Source organism: Erythrolamprus reginae, chromosome 1 (genome assembly GCF_031021105.1).
Source record: "Erythrolamprus reginae isolate rEryReg1 chromosome 1, rEryReg1.hap1, whole genome shotgun sequence".
NCBI classification, from domain to species: Eukaryota; Metazoa; Chordata; class Lepidosauria; order Squamata; family Dipsadidae; genus Erythrolamprus; species Erythrolamprus reginae.
In genome coordinates this window covers 296,776,234-296,796,067 of record NC_091950.1, presented here as the reverse complement: position 1 = coordinate 296,796,067, position 19,834 = coordinate 296,776,234, and the positions used below count along the sequence as shown (strand labels likewise).

The 19,834-nt window shown below is 37.8% G+C and overlaps 1 protein-coding gene across 1 annotated transcript in view; it reads left to right on the top strand.

The window, feature by feature from the left end:
* ATG5 (autophagy related 5) overlaps positions 1-19,834 on the top strand; it is a 52,692-nt gene that overhangs the window by 8,817 nt on the left and 24,041 nt on the right. The window contains exons 4-6 of the mRNA XM_070733299.1: positions 8,234-8,312; positions 10,114-10,276; positions 14,820-14,914. Coding sequence (XP_070589400.1) covers positions 8,234-8,312; positions 10,114-10,276; positions 14,820-14,914 — 337 coding nt within the window. The remainder of the gene's footprint in view (positions 1-8,233; positions 8,313-10,113; positions 10,277-14,819; positions 14,915-19,834) is intronic.

Sequence of the window (19,834 nt, the reverse complement as noted above, 5' to 3'; positions counted from 1 at the left end):
TTGGCAAATAAGGGAGTGGATACAGTTGCAAACTATCCTAAAATATTTAATCCCATTATATGTAATATGAACAATGCAGTAAGAAACATCATCTACATCTTAATAGTTTTGAACATAACATTCTCAGAACATTTATGGTTTCCATTCATCTGTTTCTTCCTGGATAATAACTTGGAAGTTATTTCACAAGTTTTAATTTTAATTATGCTCATTTTGTTGAAACTTCTATGCTTTTCATCCACTTTCAGAGCAATTTTATATTTCCATCAAAATCACTTTCTATTTTAATTGTAAACATTATTTGCTCTTCTTCCCTGTAATTTTTACAGTCATATTTTTCCTTTGTGCACATTTTATACAGCATTGTTCTCTTATGCTCACTTCTGGAGCTATCATTTTCATATATGCATTGTTCTACTTATTCACACCTCATTTCACACAGTCATTAAGCATCCTTGTTTGCATTTACTAATAGCTAAACACTACACTTAAGAGACTGTCCAAAATGTATATTTTCCCCTCTTGCATTCCAAGGGGGATTGTTTCTACATCATTTGCTGTTAGGAGGTGAATGCTTGCTTGTTGTGCACTCATATTCATTTCAATTTCAGTTTTCTTTCTCTTTTCTTCTGTTTTAAAAATCCATTTTGAATAATTTATTATTTAAAACCTGTTCTTTATATACGCTTTATGATCTACCATTAAAAACCTATGTCTGATCTAGTTTATTCCACCTTTTATATAATTTCATTGCATGATTTTGTTCAAAACTGAGTGATCAAAATAATGTTTTGATACATCTTTCCGACAGCTAGTTTGTTCTTTTTATAATTGTTTTTATAGCAGATGCAATAATGACACAGTCATGGCGAATCTATGGCATGCATGTCACAAGTGGCACGCGGAGCCATATCGGAGGGCAAACAAGGCGTTGCCCTATGTCGCCTCCAGTGCGCATTTGTGTGCTGTGCAGCTGATTTTTGGCCTTGGGGAAGGCTGTTTCCCTGAAGCCCTGGGTGCAAAAAACCACCCAATGGGCAAACCGGAAGTTCGGAAAAATGGGCTTCCAGTTTGCCCATTGTGCTTTTTCCGCACTCCGGAGGCTTCAGTGAAGCTTCCTGAACCTTCCCGTTGGGCTGTTTTCCGCACTCCAGGACCTCAGGAAGCTTCCCTGAAGCCTCCAGAGTGCAAAAAACAGCACCATGGGCAAACCGGAAGTTCTTTTTTCCGAACTTCCAGTTTGAGTTTGAATTTAATTGGATTTGTATGCCGCCCCTCTCCAAGGACTCGGGGCAGCTCACAGCATATAAAAGAGACAATAATAAACAATTCAGTTAATATATATAAAAAACAATCCTTAAAATTCTAATTAAAAAAAAATCCATAACAATTCATTCAACAATCATACTAAAAAACATTCATTAGTCAGGGGAAAGATCTAATAACTCCAGGCCTGGCGGCAACAATGGGTTTTTAAACTCTTTTGGAAGGCAAGGAGGGTGGGGGCAGTTCCAATCTCTGGGGGGAGCTGTTTCCAGAGGGCCGGGCCCCCCATAGAGAAGGCTCTTCCCCTAGGTCCCGCCAGCCGACATTGTTTGGTCGACGGGACTCTAAGGAGACCAATTCTGTGGGACCTCACCGGTCGCTGGGATTCGTGCAGCAGAAGGCGGTCTCGGAGGTAATCTGGTCCTATGCCATGTAGGGCTTTATAGGTCATGACCAACACTTTGAATTGTGTCAGGAAACAGATCGGCAGCCAATGCTGTCTGGCTTGGCTGTTTTTTCAGCATCCCAGGCTTCAGTGAAGTCTGTGCGAGGGCAGCACAGGGGCGGGGTGGTGGTGCAGATGGAGGGAGGGAATGGGTGTTGGCACATGAACACACACACACTTTTGGCACACAAACCAAAAAAGGTTCGCCATTACTGGCATATGCTGTTGTTATTCCTTAGGTGTTAAATCCATAGGGCTTAAGGTCAGCAATACACTACAATTGTTGTTATATACAAAACTTATAGGCCCTAGAATCTGAGTTGAAGCAGAAAAGAGGCTGATTCAGCTTTCTATCTCAAGGGTCTAGGCCTAGGGCTTTATTCAGAATTATGAATGACATGCCAATGACTCAGTGCAGCTGTTGGGAATACTGTTGGGAAGTCACACAGTGGATATAGAAATCTACATACCCTTTTTAAATGTCAGGTTTATGAGAGGTAAAAAAAAAATCAGACCAAGATAATCAGAATTTATTTTCCACCTTTAACATATACAATAAGCTATACAACTCAATTCAAAACAAACAAGTCTTTTAGGGGAAAATTATAATAATGTAGTTGCATAAAGATACATACTCTTGTACTAATATATTGTTGAAGCACCTTTTGATTTTATGACATCATTCAATCTTTTCAACTATGCACCTATCAGCATGTAACATCTTGCCTTGGGAATCTCTGTCCATTCTTTCTTGCAAAAGCACTCCAGATCCGTCAGATTGCAAGTGCATTTGCAATGCACAACCCTCTTGAGGGCACCTTACAGATTTGCAATTGGACTAAGGTTTGGGCTCTGGTTGGGCCATTCCAAAACTTTGATTTTTGATTTGGATGTTTTTGGTCATTGTCATATACAGCTCTCCCCAGAGATTCGTGTCATCCCCACGCTCCTTGGCCTTTGGTATGGCCTTAAAAACACACCTCTGCCAGCAGGCTTGGGGCCATTGAGCATTGCTTCATGCTCCGGTCAATGCTATGAATAATTGATTGTGAACGTGTATTAGTCCAATGTTTTTAGTATGGGAGTTTTTAGACTTGGTTTTACACTGTTTTTAGGTTTATATTGGATTTCTTAGATGTGTATTGTATTGATTTTGCTATGTAAGCCGCCTTGAGTCCACAGGAGAAAATAGAAAAAAATCCTACTAGAAAAATGGGCTTCATCAGATTCGCTTTAATTGATGTCAGGTGTGTACTGACTACTCTTTACCATCAGCTTGAATGTGATTGATGAATTCTGAACACAACCACCTCCCTACATATCAGAGTATGTGACCACTCATGTTATTGTACGCTTTTCATTTCTTTCCTCTTAGACCAGTGATGGCGAACCTTTCTTCCCTCGGATGCCAAAAGAGCATGAGCGCGTGCTAATGTGCATGCATGAGTGCCCACACCCATAATTCAATGCCTAGGTAGGGCAAAAACAGCTTCCCCCAACCCCTGGAGGCCCTCTGAAGCCAGAAATGGCCTGTCTCCCAACTTCTGGTGGGCCCAGTAGGCTCGTGTTTCACCCTTGCCAGACCCCAAAGGCTTCCCTAGAGGAGGGTAAAACCGCCATCCCTCCCAAGGTTCTCTGGAAGCCAAAAATGCCCTCCCAGAGCCTCTGTGCAAGCCAAAAATAGCTGGCCGGCACACACATGCACGTTGGAGCTGAGCTTGGGCAACTGCTCACCTGCCAGCAGATATGGCTCCACATGCCACCTGTGGCACCCGTGCCATAGGTTCACCATTACTGTCTTAGACTTTTTAATTTGTTTGCAGTTGAATTGTACAGCTAATATGATATATTAAAGGTGGAAAAATTGTGAAGTGATTTATCTTTCTCTGATTTTTTAATATCTCTGAAACCTGGTATTTTAATAGGATGTGTACAGTGTATATCCATTTATTTATTTATTTATTCATTCATTCATTCAATTTTTATGCCGCCTTTCTCCTTAGACTCAGGGCGACTTATAACATGTTAGCAATAGCACTTTTTAACAGAGCCAGCATATTGCCCCCACAATCCAGGTCCTCATTTTACCCACCTCGGAAGGATGGAAGGCTGAGTCAACCTTGAGCCGGTGATGAGATTTGAACTGCTGACCTTCAGATCTACAGTCAGCTTCAGTGGCTTGCAGTACAGCACTCTACCTGCTGCGCCACCCCGGCTCATGGTATACATTTATTCCCACTTGCCACCCCTTTTTATATTTTGTCTGTTGTAGATCATCTTTTTGGACTATGCTACTATGTACTAATTCACATAGGCTTTTGTCTGTAAAGATCATTCTGTTAACTATTTTAAGGGGGGGGGGTTTCAGTTCTTCACTTGCATAATATTGAAATCTAATATATTTCCAGTTGCATGATTTGTTTTGTTTTCCTGGTGGTTTTTTTTAATCGATTAATAGAGCTGTCATACAATTTAAAAACATTTATATTGAAGTGCAAGTATGAGTTTGGTTATATTAATCTCTAATAATATTACCTGCTATTGTTTAAAACCATGGTATGTTTCAACATGATATTGAACCCTAACATATTTTTGTGGCAATCGTGGCATAAGTGATTTTGTCTTCAAGGAGCTGAAACATTCTTGCAACCAGCTACTGGATGTATGTATTGATACCAGACTTTAGTTTATCACAACCAGCAGATGGTGCTAAATAACTACATATAACACTTTTATCATATATGTCATGTTCAGCTTTTCCTGTACATGGTAGGTCCCTTTGATTTGACAAATTAAGAAAGTAAAAAGTATGACCTATTTTACTAGGCTGAAGTTATTAAACATAATGTATGCTTTGTAATGAATATTATATTTCCCAAATTAGAATGGAATTCTAGCTTGTGCTTTGTTATGCAAATCTTATGTTTCTTCCATTAATGTTAATGTTCAGTTATTGTTAACAAACATTTATGGATAATTGTAGGTTTTAATGACCATATAGTTTTGGCTTGAGGAAATGGCCAGATGTGTAAGTCTAGCTCTCAGCCATTTTGTTATTGAAAAAAGTCTCTTTCATAGCAAATTCAGCAGCGATTCCTCATGGCGAGCCGTGGGCTAGTTAGGGCTGCAGATGAGGATAGGCAGCGTCTTCTACCCTCACCGCCCCCCAAAAGACTCAATGGTATGTTTTTACAGGCACTGAGCTGCTCCGTTCAAAGGGGAAGTGTGGTAAAAAAAAAGCCCATTTTATTTGCTGAGTGGCCTCTGACAGACCCCTAAACAGATAAAATAAATGTGAATAAGAATCATCCGAATCTGCTCGGAGGGAAAAGTTCCATATGGGCGAAAGCTGGGCGCTGTTTGTCCCTCGGCAGCATCCTTAAACCAGACCTTGCACGGGAAAGTAGCCTGTGGCGGCGGTCAGCAGCAGCCTTCCTGTAGTCTGGTGATGGCGGCTTCTCACGCAGTTTGTGCAGCAGCTGCCGGCACCAACTACCAAACCGAGTGAAAAGCCCCTATGTGATGCTGCAGCCCCTGACCACCACCCAACTCCCCCCCATGCAACATTCCTTGTATAAGACACACCCAGTTTTTGGCACACTTTTTGGAGGTAAAAAGGCGTGTCTTATACACCAAAAAATATGGTAGTCTCATATTTGACAGAAGGTTAGGTTAATGAAGAACTTCAAAATTCCCTGAAAGTTAGTAGAAAAATATTGCTACCACAGAGTTACATTTTAAGTAATCACATGCAAAATATATGACCTGAGAAACTGTATCATCACTATAATGAAAAAGTTTCATTGTACAGTATAGTACAAAAACATTGTCTTATAGTACAAAAGCATACTTATTTTGTAACATTGTAACCTTGCATGGCATCTTTTGCTAAGAGAAGAATTAAGATTTCTGAATAATAATAGGATTTCTGTTGCAAAAATGTTCAATATAACTTGCAGCTTTAGAGAATCCATCTGCCTGCTTTATCACTTTATCACTTTCAGTTTTAGTCAGCATCAGCCTTGAAGTTTGACACCAGTAAAACCAGTAAAACGTATAGAACATATAGAGGTTAGACATGGGTTGGAGGTTTTCATTTGATGACTTTCTCAAAAATCTAAAAGACAAACATGACTCTTTGGAATTGGAGATTAGTTTAGAAAAACCATTTGATTTACTTTACTTTGCCTCTATAGCAGTGGTTCTCAACCTTTCTAATGCTGCGACCCCTTAATAAAGTTCCTCATGTTGTGGTGACCCCCAACCATAAGTCTAGCGCCAATTCTCCCAACAGAGCTTTAAGATGATTGGCAGGAAGGTCAAAGGGACACCCTCACTGTTGAGGTTTGATAGGTTGGATTGTAAAAATATGTTCCAAGGCGCCAGAATAGATTTAGTTCCTAACACCATAGGAAATTTGTCTTTTCCCATGGGCTTAGGCGACCCCTGTGAAATGGTCATTCCACCCCAAAAGGGCTCCCGACCCCCAGGTTGAGAACCACTGCTCTATAGGGAGAGGACTCAAAATCTTCTCTACTTTTCTTAACCTGGGCTCTTCTATAAAGCTGTTGCAAATTTCCCTGTTCTTGCAGTATTTAGCCAATCTAGTTGATAGAACTGTCCCATCCCTCCTTTTTTACTATGATTAATAAAGCCTAAAAAGACACAAATTTATTCTACTTTTATTTTACAGAAAAGCAAAACGTGGTAAGTGAAGAGTTTCTCTCTGACAAAATGGTGTTGTAAAATAAATAAGTAGTTATTTTTCCCAATCCAAATCTGGTGCAGAACTGTAGCACTGGTGGTAATTTCCCTCTTAATTTTATAATTATACAGCTTGGGTATTTTGCTATGGCTGCTATTAGTATCAGACTCAGTATCTGCCATAAACCCTTGGGATTTTTTAGTAACATAGTGTAGCTGTGCAGTTCATGCTGTATCTCAACACAAACATTTTCCTCACACAAGAAAAGTGATTAAAAAAAGGAATTTCAAGGTGGTCCAGGGAGTAGTGAGTGCTTTCCTCAGTGTGTTGTGTATAGTCCTTTGTTTCTGGGATATTATTAATGTATCATAGACAAAACTATTTTAGAAGATGAGGATATGTGTACAGCTGTAGCTGTTTTTGCTCTTTTCCCAAAGATTTTCCGCCAAAATAACATGAAAGGAGTATTGCATCAATTCTTATTTAAAAATACATTAAACTGTATTCATACATATTGCATGTCAAATTTGCTAACTAATTTTTTATCTGGAAATATTTTTCGGATTAATTTTCTATCATTCAGCTTAATTCTGTTATGCCTATAATGTTTGTATATTTCTCATTTTGGAATTGATAGCCAGAAATGATAGAGGAGTTGTAGTTAATTAGCAGTTTATTAATAAACCTAATTTTCTGTAAGAGTGATGTCACTGTCCGATTTAAGGAAATGAATTTTACTGCTAAGTAATGGAAAGTAGGTTACATTGTGAGGATGCATATGGCCCTTCCTTTCTGCTCAAACTGCTTTTGTTTATTAAAAAGATCAAACCAGGAATGTCAAACCAAGTATGTGTAAATATAGAATTTCTGGTGTACCAGAGAAATGCATGCAAATTCTTCTTTTCATTTTTCAGATAGCATACTTTTTCATGATGACCAATTTGGATAAAAAAGTGGTTAATTTTAAATGCAAAACTAAGATATACTTTCTGAATCTGAATCCTGTCAGGAGTTTATCAGCTATTACCAGAACTAGTTAGCATGGCTGATGGTTAAATATAGTGTAGATCAAAATAACCAGAGGGACTCAAATCAGAGAAAAAAATGAGTTTAGGAAACCAGTAAATTTAAATCACGTTTTGGTGATTTAAATTTGGTGATTTAAAATGGTTCTGGATTATTGTCCTAAACTATTTAAAAAATGAAACACAATTCCAAGTTTGCAAATAATAAACAATTGAAAATCAGGGCGTAAAACTCCAATTCCTCAAAATTCTGTTTGAAGGCAATTCAGCATTTACTGTTAAAATGAATTTGGCTAATGACCTGGTTAGAATTGTTTTGTCAGAATTGTTAGGGTAACTACTGCTGGCATGTGAGCATTTGATCTTTGAACCATTGTAAAAGTATTTGGTGTTTCAACTAGGATGATATTTGATCTTTTTTCTGTAACTGATTTCCAAAATTATGACTACATTCTGTGCACAATGATTACGTACTGGAGTGTAAGGAACATTAAATTACCAATGAACATGGATGATAATGTTTTAAAATTTCATTGAAAGTGTACTGTTAATCTATTTAACATGGGATTGCACATTTTAGCAGGGTTTGGGGAATGTGATGATATAATAACTACAAAAGAAATAGAGTTTAAGCATTCATCTTTTCAGAATTTAGATTTTTTAAATAAAATGAATTCACTAAGTTTGATTTGTTTATCATTTTTCAGGAGCTCTAGGCACCACAAAATAAGTTTCTATGTTACAATTTTTGCAGTGCAGATTATTACTGTTATCATGCTCTCCATTTTTTAGGCACTATCCCATTGGTTTACTATTTGATCTTCATGCTTCAAATGCAACCCTTCCATGGAACATCACAGTACATTTTAAGGTATATAAGCAATGTATCTCTTTAATATATACTGTACTTCAGAAAGATGTATTAGAAGCAAAATTTGTGCTTTAATTTCTGGAATGAAATAGAAATGGTGAATATCAACAGATTACAAGTAAAGATTTGAATATTATTATTTGTTTTCAGAGTAGTATGTTTTATTACTTTCCAATCTCCCTACTGGTTTAAAAAGTGTAGTTGTAATAGCAACTATAACAGGCCCTGGAAAATGAAGAAATATTGATTTTTTTCTTGTTACATGTTGCCTCTTTCATGCATAATGGTGATAGCAATAGAAGCAATAGCACTTAGACTTACATACCCCTCCATAGTGCTTTACAGCAGTGGTCCCCAACTTTCCGCTCTGCGGACTGGTGGGGGGGCCATGGTGAGTGGGAAGTGGAATGGTTCTGCACAACCATAGGTGCATGTAGACCTGCTGCTTGCACAAATTGAGTTTAGCGCACCCACCCAATGCTTGTGTGGTCTGGTTCCCATTAGGCAATGACCTTGAGGTTAGGACCCCTCCTTTCCAATACTCTCTGAGCGATTTACAATAAATTGTCATTTTACCCACCTTGGAAGGATGGAAGGCTGAGTCCATCTTGAGCCCATCAAGACTGAACTCCAGGCTGGGCTGAGTTAACCTGCAATACTCTATTCTAAGCACTGCGATACTTAGGGCTCTTACATGTAGATACATGTAGTTAATATTGTGAACAATTAATAGATTTCTCAGATGAGCCATACTTCTGCATATTGACTTCAATACTAAACATTGGCTCGCCATTGGATGCACAGATCATTAATCAGTCTTCCTTATTGGAAACTAGTTGCTATAAATTAGTGTATTTATTGCTGAATTGTAAGTCTGGTAACATTTCTTCGTCATTAAACATATTCTGTCTTGATATAGTACCAAATTTTCCTAATACGGATAGTCCTTGATTTATGACCACAACTTTGCCCCAAATTTTCATTTACAAACAAGACACCTATTGTTAAATAGGTTTTGCTCTGTTTTACAATATTTCTTGCCGCAGTTGTTAAGTTAGTAGCATAGTTGTTAAGTGAATCTGTCTTCCCCATTGACTTTGCTTATCAAGACAGTAAAATGTCTATGGAAATACTCAATCATCTAGGCCAGTGTTTCCCAACCTTGGCAACTTGAAGCTATTTGGACTTCAACTCCCAGAATTCCCCAGCCAGCATTCACTGGCTGGGGAATTTTGGGAGTTGAAGTCCAGATAGCTTCAAGTTGCCAAGGTTGGGAAACACTGATCTAGGCCATGATTGTCCCAGATGTGCTTTTTATAAAAGGCAACTGAACTTACTAACTTTATTTATTTTTTTGAAAATGTTTCGCTTCTCATCCAAGAAACTTCTTCAGTTCAATTCTTCAGTACTGAAGAAACTTCTTTGAGGAGAAGGGAAAACATTTTAAAAACACAAATAACCCCCCCCCCCCCAAAGAAAATCCAGTTGCCTTTTGGAAAAAGTACCTTGGGACAATTATCAGAAGGTTGTAAAAGGTGTTCACTTGATCACAAGATGTTCAACTTTCATAAACAGATTATCAATTGCCAAGTGTCCAAATTTTGATTATGTAACCATGGAAATGCTTCAGTAGTTAGTGTGAAAATGGTCATGTCATTTTTTCAGTGTTGTAACTTTGAATGTTTATTACACAAATGGTTGTAAATTGAGGGCTACCTGTAATGGGTTTTTTTCTTTTCCTTTGCTCCTCTAAACTACTTTTGAGTATCTTTGAATTTTGATTACAATTTTATATTTCTAGAACTTTCCAGAAAAAGATCTTCTGCATTGCTCCTCGAAGGAAGTAATTGAAGCTCATTTCATGGCTTGTATAAAAGAAGCAGATGCCTTAAAGCATAAGAGTCAAGTAATCAATGAAATGCAAAAAAAGGATCATAAACAACTTTGGATGGGGTTGCAGAATGGTAAGAGCCATTTTTAAATGGAGTATGTATATTCCAATCACTTTAAAAACCTAGGGACTGAGGTAGTATTGTAAGACATTTCCAGTTACTTGTACTTTTGGAACTCAAATAGTTGGAATGAAAGATACTGTGTAAATTTTGTAGTCAAGGTCCTAGTAAGTTATTTGGACATACATACGCCTCTACTTACGAACTTTCTAGATAAGAACCAGGTGTTCAAAAAAATTTTTACCTCTTCTCGAGAACCATTTTCCACTTACAAATCTGAGCCTCCGAAACTGTAAACGGAAAAGGCAAGGAAAAGCCTCTGTGGGGCCTCTCTAGGGATTTCCTGGGAGGAAACAGGGCTGGAAAAGGTGGGGAGAAGCCTCTGTGGAGCCTGTCTAGAAATCTCCTGGGAGGAAACAGACGGAAACGGTGGGGAGAAGCCTCCATGCGGCCTCTCTAGGAATCTCCTGGGAGGAAACCGTGCTTCCACCCTCCCTGTGGTTTCTCCAATCCAGTGATGGGCTCCTACGGGTAGGGTCAGGAACGCAGTACCGGTTGCAAAATTTGGAGCTCCACCCCCGCGCACCCAATTTGCACTGAAAAATGTTGAAAACAAAATGCATAAGCCACGCCCACAGTGTGGTAGTAAACATTTTGGTAGCCCATCTCTGCCCCAATCACACACATTATTTGCTTTTACATTGGTTCCTATGGGGAAAATTGCTTCTTCTTACAAACTTTTCTACTTAAGAATCTGGTCACGTAACAAATTAAGTTCGTAAGTAGAGGTACCACTGTACTGTATTTTTCAGACTATAAGATGCACCAAGATTTTGAAAAGATAAACAAGGGGGGAAAAGTTTTTGCCCTCCCCAGCCCCCAGGAGCACTCTGTAGGCTTCCCAACCCCCCTGTGTCCCCATTTTGGCGAAAAACCAGCCTGTTTTTGGCAAAAATGGGACACGCGTGGTGGGGTTTGGAGAAGCCAAAAATGGCTGTAACCGGTGTTTAAGATACGCCAACTATTTCCACCCTCTTGGGGCGGAGGTGCCCCGAATCCTAAAATATTGTAATTCAATCTTGTTTGTTAAAATCATTTTATAACAAGAGATCCACAGTTTAATAGTTGCTATCCTTTGTCAACTTTTGATTTAGAAATGGTAAATTATGGCAAACATTGATCTGAACAGCACATCTCTTATCTGGGGATAACAGTGGATTACAGTAGCTTGGTGCTGAGCTGCTGACATTAGTGATAATAACAGAGTATTGATCACTTGAAGCAACAATAAGTTACATCAGGTTGCAGAGGACAGGGAACAATGAAAGAAGGACAAGGAGAAAGACCTTATCAATTAATATATATTCTTTTGATAATGGTCTAGGTGCTGTTTTTTATAAAACTGTTTCTTACTATCCAACCATGCATTATTTCATTTATTTTCATCTCAGCAAAAATTAGAAGTCGGAATCTCTAATAGCTTAGTGTTTGAAATGCTTTGTGGGAAGAGGGCACTTAAAAATATTAATACCCTGTAATTAAAAAGTGAATTGAACTGTATAGGATTTCACTGTTAGCATTGTTTAATCAGTTTCTCTAAGATTTTTGACATTCAAGATTTGGAGCAGAAATGTTGCTTGGCTTGATTGGGACAACTTTGTGGTGATCCAAGATAAGAAGTTAGCCAGAAATGTTGGTTGTATAGGTTTCAATGTGTGTCACTTGGAACTGCACCTGTAGAATCTCAACAGATAATATTTTGAAAACTTTCAAAGGCTAATTTTGTATTTGAGCCATTAGTAAAAGAGAAATAAGAAAAACCGTATGAAACCAAGATAACTTTTTAAAATACATGCTGCATCTTTCAGTATGGCTTTCATTGTATATGAGATGATGTTAAACTCCTCTGTGAAACAATATTCATGACCACAAAAAAGAAAAGAAAGTAGCAGTTGTTACAACTGCCTGATGGCTGATGGTACATCTGCAAGTTGCTTTTTCTATGAAACATTGTGGATTTGTCTTTCTATCTATAGTGTTTTGGTATAACTTCACTTGATAAAATGAGGCCTCTAAAATTCTTGTTTATTTTACCATTTTCCTCAATTTGTAGAGATATTCATGCAAGTGGTGGAAGTTTACACAACAAAGACTGTTCTGTTAAAGTGAAATTGGTTGACATTAAAAACAAAAGGATCAGAGTAATATAGAGAAAGTTTCATCCTTGATAATAGAAGCACCGACTCCATCTACTTATTCCAAATCTTGTGTTGAATTATATTTCATTCTGTTGAAACTGCCTGCTTGAGTTTTTATTTATTTAGAAAATATATCTTGAGCAAACTGGGTTTGCAATTAATTTTTGTATTTCTCTGGCAATAAATTCTCTGGAAATTATTTCTGAGTGGTAATTGTGGCATTGCATTTCTATTCATTCAATTGATGAACTGGCACTATTATCAAATCTTCATTTATAACAAAATGGGTTCTATACAGGTGGGGGCTGCCGCTCCCGCCACTACTGGTTTGCTGTGTGCACAGCTCTGCATTTCTGTCGCACGCACGTATCCGAGCGAGATTTTGCTTCTGCGCATGTGCATGAAGCAAAATCCTGTGAAGGGACGTGTGTGCGAGAGAGATTTTGGTGAATTTTTTGCTTCTGCGCATGCACTGAAAATCACTGAATCTTTCTTGCGCGCATCCCCTCGCAACATTTTGCTTCCTGTGCATGCCCAGAAGCAAAATCTCTCTCGGACACATGTATGCCAGAGACGTGGAGCTGTGCAAGAGCTCAATTTTCACTACTGGTATGATGGTGCTACTGGTTCTATATCAGTAGAAAGATCAGCATCAGATATGTGGTGCTTAGTATTTAAGTTTTTAAAAAGATAAATGTCAAAGTCATAACATTACGGTGCGAAAGGATAAAGGGTGGTGAGATGGAGGCTTAGCTCCTTAGCTTCACTCTGTGTTTTGTTCTCTGAGATTATTTTTGCCTACCAAAAATATTGTTACCGGAAATCATTCTTTAAGGGGAATGTAACTATTAGAGAAAAATAACACTATTCAGTGCTACCCAACACAGCTTTTCCCTCTATAGTTCTTCCACTATTTTGGGGCAAATTCATGTTTAAAGACACTTGATGTTTTTAATTTCAATTATTTCAATTAAAGTGCCTGGAAAAATATGAAGCCAGAATGATAGTAAAGTATACATTAGCTAATGTTTTTAAATGACAGCATTACACAGTTAGGAGCCTAATGAGCTCTAATCTTTAAATCTTAGCTAAACTGGGGAGACAAAGATTGGGATAACTGCCTTGACTTCCCCTCCATCTGTTGGCAAACTTCCAGGAGCTCTAAGTGACCTTCAAGCAGGTTGTCAGTTGTGAAAATTGAAGCAATTTTGTGCTCCAAAGTTTCTTTTTATTTCTCACGTTTCTATTCAAATAGAAAAAAAATGACATTTTAATTCAAATATGTGGCATATTAACTAATAATTCAATTCAATAAATTGATGCCAACAACTTATTTTGAAGTGTGTTTATTAAAATATTTTATCTACAGCAACAAACTAGGACCACCATATTATATTTATTTGTAAAAAAACCCTCTGCTTTTCCAACTGACCTTAACATATTTTAATATACAGCAGGAGTGTCAAACTCAAGGCCCAGGGCCCAGATCTGATCTGTGGGGTGCTTAGATGTAATCCATGGGGCTGCCCTGGAAAAAGCAAAGCACTGTTCCGGGTGCAGCTCTCCTGAGGTCCGTTTTCACTGTCAGAGGGTTGCAGGAGGCTGTCACAGTTGAAAACGAAGTTCAGGAGCCCGATTTCTCTGGTAGAGTGCTTGAGCCACCACAGGCGCACCCGACACAAGTGACATTGAAGTCGCCATGCCCACCCAGGACCAATGAAATCCACTTTGACACCTCGATACACAGTATTTGATTGCAGAAAAATAATTGTTCTAACAAGTTCAATATGATCCTTCCATTCATAAGAATATGAATGTACAGTTCATTCTTACAGTGGTAAGAATGCCTCTACTTAAGACTTTTTCTAGATAAGAACCGGGTGTTCAAGGTTTTTTTTGCCTCTTCTCAAGAACCATTTTCCACTTACAAACCTGAGCCTCCAAAACTGTAATGGAAAAGGCAGGGAGAAGCCTCCATGGGGCCTCTCTAGGAATCTCCTGGGAGGAAACGGGGCCGGAAAAGGCAGGGAGAAGCCTCCATGAAGTCTCTCTAGGAATCTCCTGGGAGGAAACAGGGTCTCCACCCTCCCTGTAGTTTCCCCAATCACACACATTCTTTGTTTTTACATTGATTCCGATGGGAAAAATTGCTTCTTCTTACAAACTTTTCTACTTAAGAACCTAGTCATGGAACGAATTAAGTTCGTAAGTAGAGGTACCACTGTAATGTGAAATAAATGAAACTATAACAGTGTAACTATAACAGTCAAGTTGTTTGTATCTGTTTCCCTGTGTTTCGTTTGTAGATATTTGCAGTTTTGCAGTTGTTAAACCTAGTGATTGCTATTTATTTTCAGACAAATTTGAACAGTTTTGGGCTATAAACCGGAAACTCATGGAGTATCCTGCAGAAGATAATGGATTTCGCTACATCCCATTTAGAATATACCAGGTCAGGGAATATATGAATATTGTTTTTAATAGAAATGTTGCTCAGCCTTTCTATTTGTGATTTACTAAAATATCACATTTTAGCCATTGAGCAAATTTGTATTCTTTGCTCTAATTTGAAAAGCATTATAAAAATTCTTGACGCTAAGAATAGTATGGAAAGACGAAACATTAACTTGCTTCCTTTGGTATTCTTGGGTAGAGTGATATTGATGGGCTTGTATTACAGTAAGTCCAATGCAAATTATGTCCAATGTGTTCTGTACTGGTTTCATTGGGTGCAGTGCTTTTTATGGATGTAAAATATAATCATTTGATTTTAAATGATCATTCCTCCCCCCCCAAAATTGCTCTGGCTTTAAAATAGTGATAAGTTAGTTAATTAGTTGCTTTATTTCTTTCGAGTCTAATTCAGATCATTACCTGAAGTTTCATGAAAAGTGTTTCTTCTGCAAGATTATCATATCTTATAACTTCTTTCCTTCAGACCTTTTTATACAAATCTACTTTGAACTTGAGAACATTTATTATTTTGTAAAACAAACAATTTGTTGGAAGAACTGCCATTTTTAACAAAGGAACCATTAAAATTAACTGCTTATTTGTAAGCAAAATAACACACATTTAATCATTGTTGTGAAGTTGTATGGAAGATTTTGCCTTTTGGGGAGTTAAATTTGCTTGCAGTGATTGAAACTGATTAATATATATATATTTGTATTATAATGCTGCTTTTCCCTTCATCCTTCGAATGTTAACTTTCTTATGAACATATTCTTTAACATTATAAAATACTGTCCCATTTCAAAAAACAATGAAGGCTCGTAGCATTTATTTATTTGTTTGTTTGTTTATTTATTTATTTATTTATTAATTAGATTTGTATGCCCACTTGGTTATATTTATCCCACTTGGTTATAGGGATGGCTTATCTTGTACAGTGCCTACATTCAGACATTTGACTGTGGTTGAGAGGAAGTGACTTCCTCTTAACCTAGGCAGCCAGATGGTTTCCACGCCTAAGTAAGGACCAACGTGTATGTTTCCCCACTCCTAGTCTGGTTACTTTAATTGCTACAATATACTGGCTCTGAGTTTGAAAATGAAAAATACTGGCTAAATAGAATACTATTTGTAGTAGAAATATTTCTTCAAAGTTTGTTAATATCTTTGTCCATTAGTGTACTCCTGAGACTTTCTTTCTCAGTAGATGGTCCATGATTCTCCTTGATTATAATGTGTTGTGAATGGCCCACAGCCGGCTCAGCTGGTCACGGATTTTGAGGAGGATGAGCTGGGTCCATCTGAGTATCCTAGGCCAGTGTTTTTGCCAGCTGAGTCTGAGAGTAAGAGTGAAGGGGAGTTAGAACCTGGAGGACCACCAGAGACTGTAGAACCCCTAGCTATAGCAATGTCTGAGTCAGAGGATGATGGGGACATTGAGGACCCAATCTTAGATGCTAGAATTAGAAGAATGAGAGAAAGACATGAATATCTCTATAGACGTAGATTCAGGCATTGAATATCTCTATGTATGTGTGGTCATCCTAGCAGTATAAATAGAGAGGCTCATGGGAAAGTGGGCGTGGAAGATCAATGTTCCCACAATGGAGAGCAAACACTTTCAGCAAACACTAATCCTCCTGGATTCTGAAACCCTGGCTTTGAATGGAGCTTACTGAGTAAATTGTCAGAGCCGAGAATTAATGACAGAATTTATGATTCTATTTTGGCCGGCTTTCAGGGCCTTGCTGATAACAGTTGAATTGGCACTTGGCCTGGCATTCCGATGATCTCATTGCTGTTTATTAGCATGTTTTTTGATAAAGACAATTGTATAAGGTTGCCTTTGCATCCGAGTCTTAATTCTAGATTAATTATGAGGCACTTTCTATGTGCAGGTCACTGAAATGATTAGCCAAGAACAAAACAGCCTTTCAACTAGAAAAATATCTGACAATGGGTCTGACTCAATACCATAGAACAGCACTCACTAGAGCAAGATTTGAGCAGTTAGATTCTATGGTCAAATATGGACGATTCCACCAAGTACCATATTTTGAGAGAACATGCATTTGCGGTGCACCAGAAATAGAAGACATTGCACATGTTGCTACTCAATTGTAAACTATACTCCTCAGTAAGACCTCAGTATTTACAGCCCCTACTTGACAAAATCATACACTGGGACTGTAATAAACAATTATCATATTTTCTTCAGGGTACAAATATATATGTAGTTTCTAGAACCGCTAGGTTTATAGTCAGGGCTGTCCGGATGAGAATACGTTTTATAGAACATATTGGGGTGGCATGCAAAGGAGATGAACTCACTTAAGAATATTTTATATCAGTATCTTAGATTTGTTTAATATAATCCTTTGCACGAGTTATATTCTCATGTTTTACTACTCAATTTTAGCATATTATACTGCATTTTAACTTATTATTTATTCAAATTCCCTCTATTTTAGCCAATTTTATTGTATTTTAACCAGTCACAGTTTTATGACGACCGATGTGGTCCTTTTCCTCGCTTTGATATGGTCAATTGACTAATCAAATAAAGTTGATATTGATATTGATTCTAGATTAATTATTGGTAATTAACCAGCCCAGGCAGAACATAAGGTGGACAGTTGATTATTGAATTCAGATAGAACATCATCGGAGGAAAGGTTATCTTGACTGTTTTGATAAGATACATTTATTATCTAGAAGCTGATGTACTATAAAGGACAGAACCAACCAGCTAGACTTCAGTGACTCGGAGAACTTTAGGAGAACCAACATGGCTAGACCAAAACTACTCTGGAGTCTGCCTATCCCTTCCTGCATATCCCGAATATCTCATTTGCTGTTCAGCCTCTTTTCTTATAAAGGGTTTCTTGCTAGAAAAGAAGATTAACTAGACCAGTGTTTTTCAACCAGTGTGCCGCGAAACATGGTCAGGTGTGCCGCGAAGAAGGAAGTTCAGGTTCCAGTCTCGCAACTTTTTGCTGAGAGAGAGAGAGCGTGAGAGTGAGAGAGAGAGAGAGAAAGAGAGAGAAAGAGAGAGAAAGAAAGCAAGAGAGAGAGAAAGAGAGTGAGAGAGAGAGAGAAAGCAAGAGAGAGAAAGAAAAGAGAGAAACAAAGAGAAAGCAAGAGAGAGAGAGAAAGCAAGATAGAGAGAGAGAGGAAGCAAGAGAGAGAAAGAGAGAGAGAGAGAAAGAAAGAAAGAGAGAGAGAGAGAGAGAGAAAAGGAGAAGAAGGGAGAGAGAAATGAGCAAAAAGGGGAGGAAAAAAGAGAAATGAGAAAATGATTGAGACAGAGAATGAGAAGAAAGAGAGAAAAACAAAAGAGAGAGAAGTGACTTTTGATTTAAAGCATATGATAAAAAGCACCAAAAGAATAAGAGAGAAAAACCCTCCAGCCCTCACCTGTTTTGGAAATGGTTCAAGAGTGTGTATACACACACAAGGGTGGGGAGGAGACAGGTGGAAAAAGAGAGGAGAGTGTCTTAGGGTGTCATTTTGTGTCATTTTGGTTGGTGGCGTGCCCCAGGATTTTAAAATGTAAAAAATGTGCCGCAGCTCAAAAAAGGTTGAAAATCACTGAACTAGACAATGTGTTACTGAACATATGGGCTGGGTTGACAGTTTATGAATGGCAGAAAAATTCTCCCTTTTTTGAGCAGGGGGAGGAGGAGAGAGAATAGAATAGATTTTTTTATTGGCCAAGTGTGATTGGACACACAAGGAATTTGTCTTTGGTGCTTAAGGTCTCTGTATATTTGTCAAGAATCCTGAGGTTACAACACTTAATGATTGTCATAGGGTACAAATAAGCAATCAAGAAATAATCAATATTAATATAAAGAGAAAGGGAGAGGGAGGGAGGGGAGAAGAGGAGAGATCTAGGTATTTCCTTGATTTATTTTAAACAATTGCAGGAAAGAAGTAAGGGCAAAAGACAACCCAATTACACACTTTTGAAATACAGAGAGATATGGATATAGTGGTAGAAATAGAGAAAAGGGGAAAAGAAATAGAATTGGACTGGATTCTAGAATTGAGCTAAGTTGCTTGTGAGTGGAATAGCCTCTAGGGCTGCAGCAGTTACCCATGTCTGCATTCAACATTCATCAGCTCCCAATACAAAATCCACACAGTCAGCTGTGTTTGTTTTTCCTTGCTCTCCTACCAGTTCCTTTTGGGCAGATAAAAAGGCAGTGGAGCTTAAAATGTATTATTCCTTACTGAACTTTCAGTTCGAGAATTAACTAGCGTTTAATTGACTGTATAGGTGGGCAACTGTTGGAGGTTCTTTCAGGTTGATTGAAAACATTTCTCTTTGCTGCCCATATCCTGCTCCTCCCTCTTTTCATGTGTGAATTATGGTGTGTTGAAGAGTCAGGTGTGTGTGTGTGTGTGTGTGTGTGAGAGAGAGAGAGAGAGAGAGAGAGAGAGAAGGGGAACTGCAAAAACAAAGCAATGTAGATAGTTTAGGGGAGAATTCAAAACTTTGAACAATTTCCAATAATCATTTGAAGAACTGGGCACCATCTAAACCAGGGGTGGGCAATTAATTTTGCCATAGGAACGCATAAGAAATTGGGATGGTTTTAGAGGGCCGGACTAAAATAATTAACTCAGTTCTACCCAATACTGTATATTATTAGGTAGAACTGAGTTAATTATACTATAATTATAAATTATAATTATATATTATATATATAATTATATATTATATATTATATCTTGAACACCCGGTTCTTATATAGAAAAGTTATATATTATATTATATATTATAATTATATTATAATTATAAATTAATTGCCCACCCCTGGTATATAGTATACATATGCTGATGACAGATGCTAAATAAAAAAAGCTGAAATCATTTCGTCATTATCACTTCCCTATAATTCCAAATTATGAA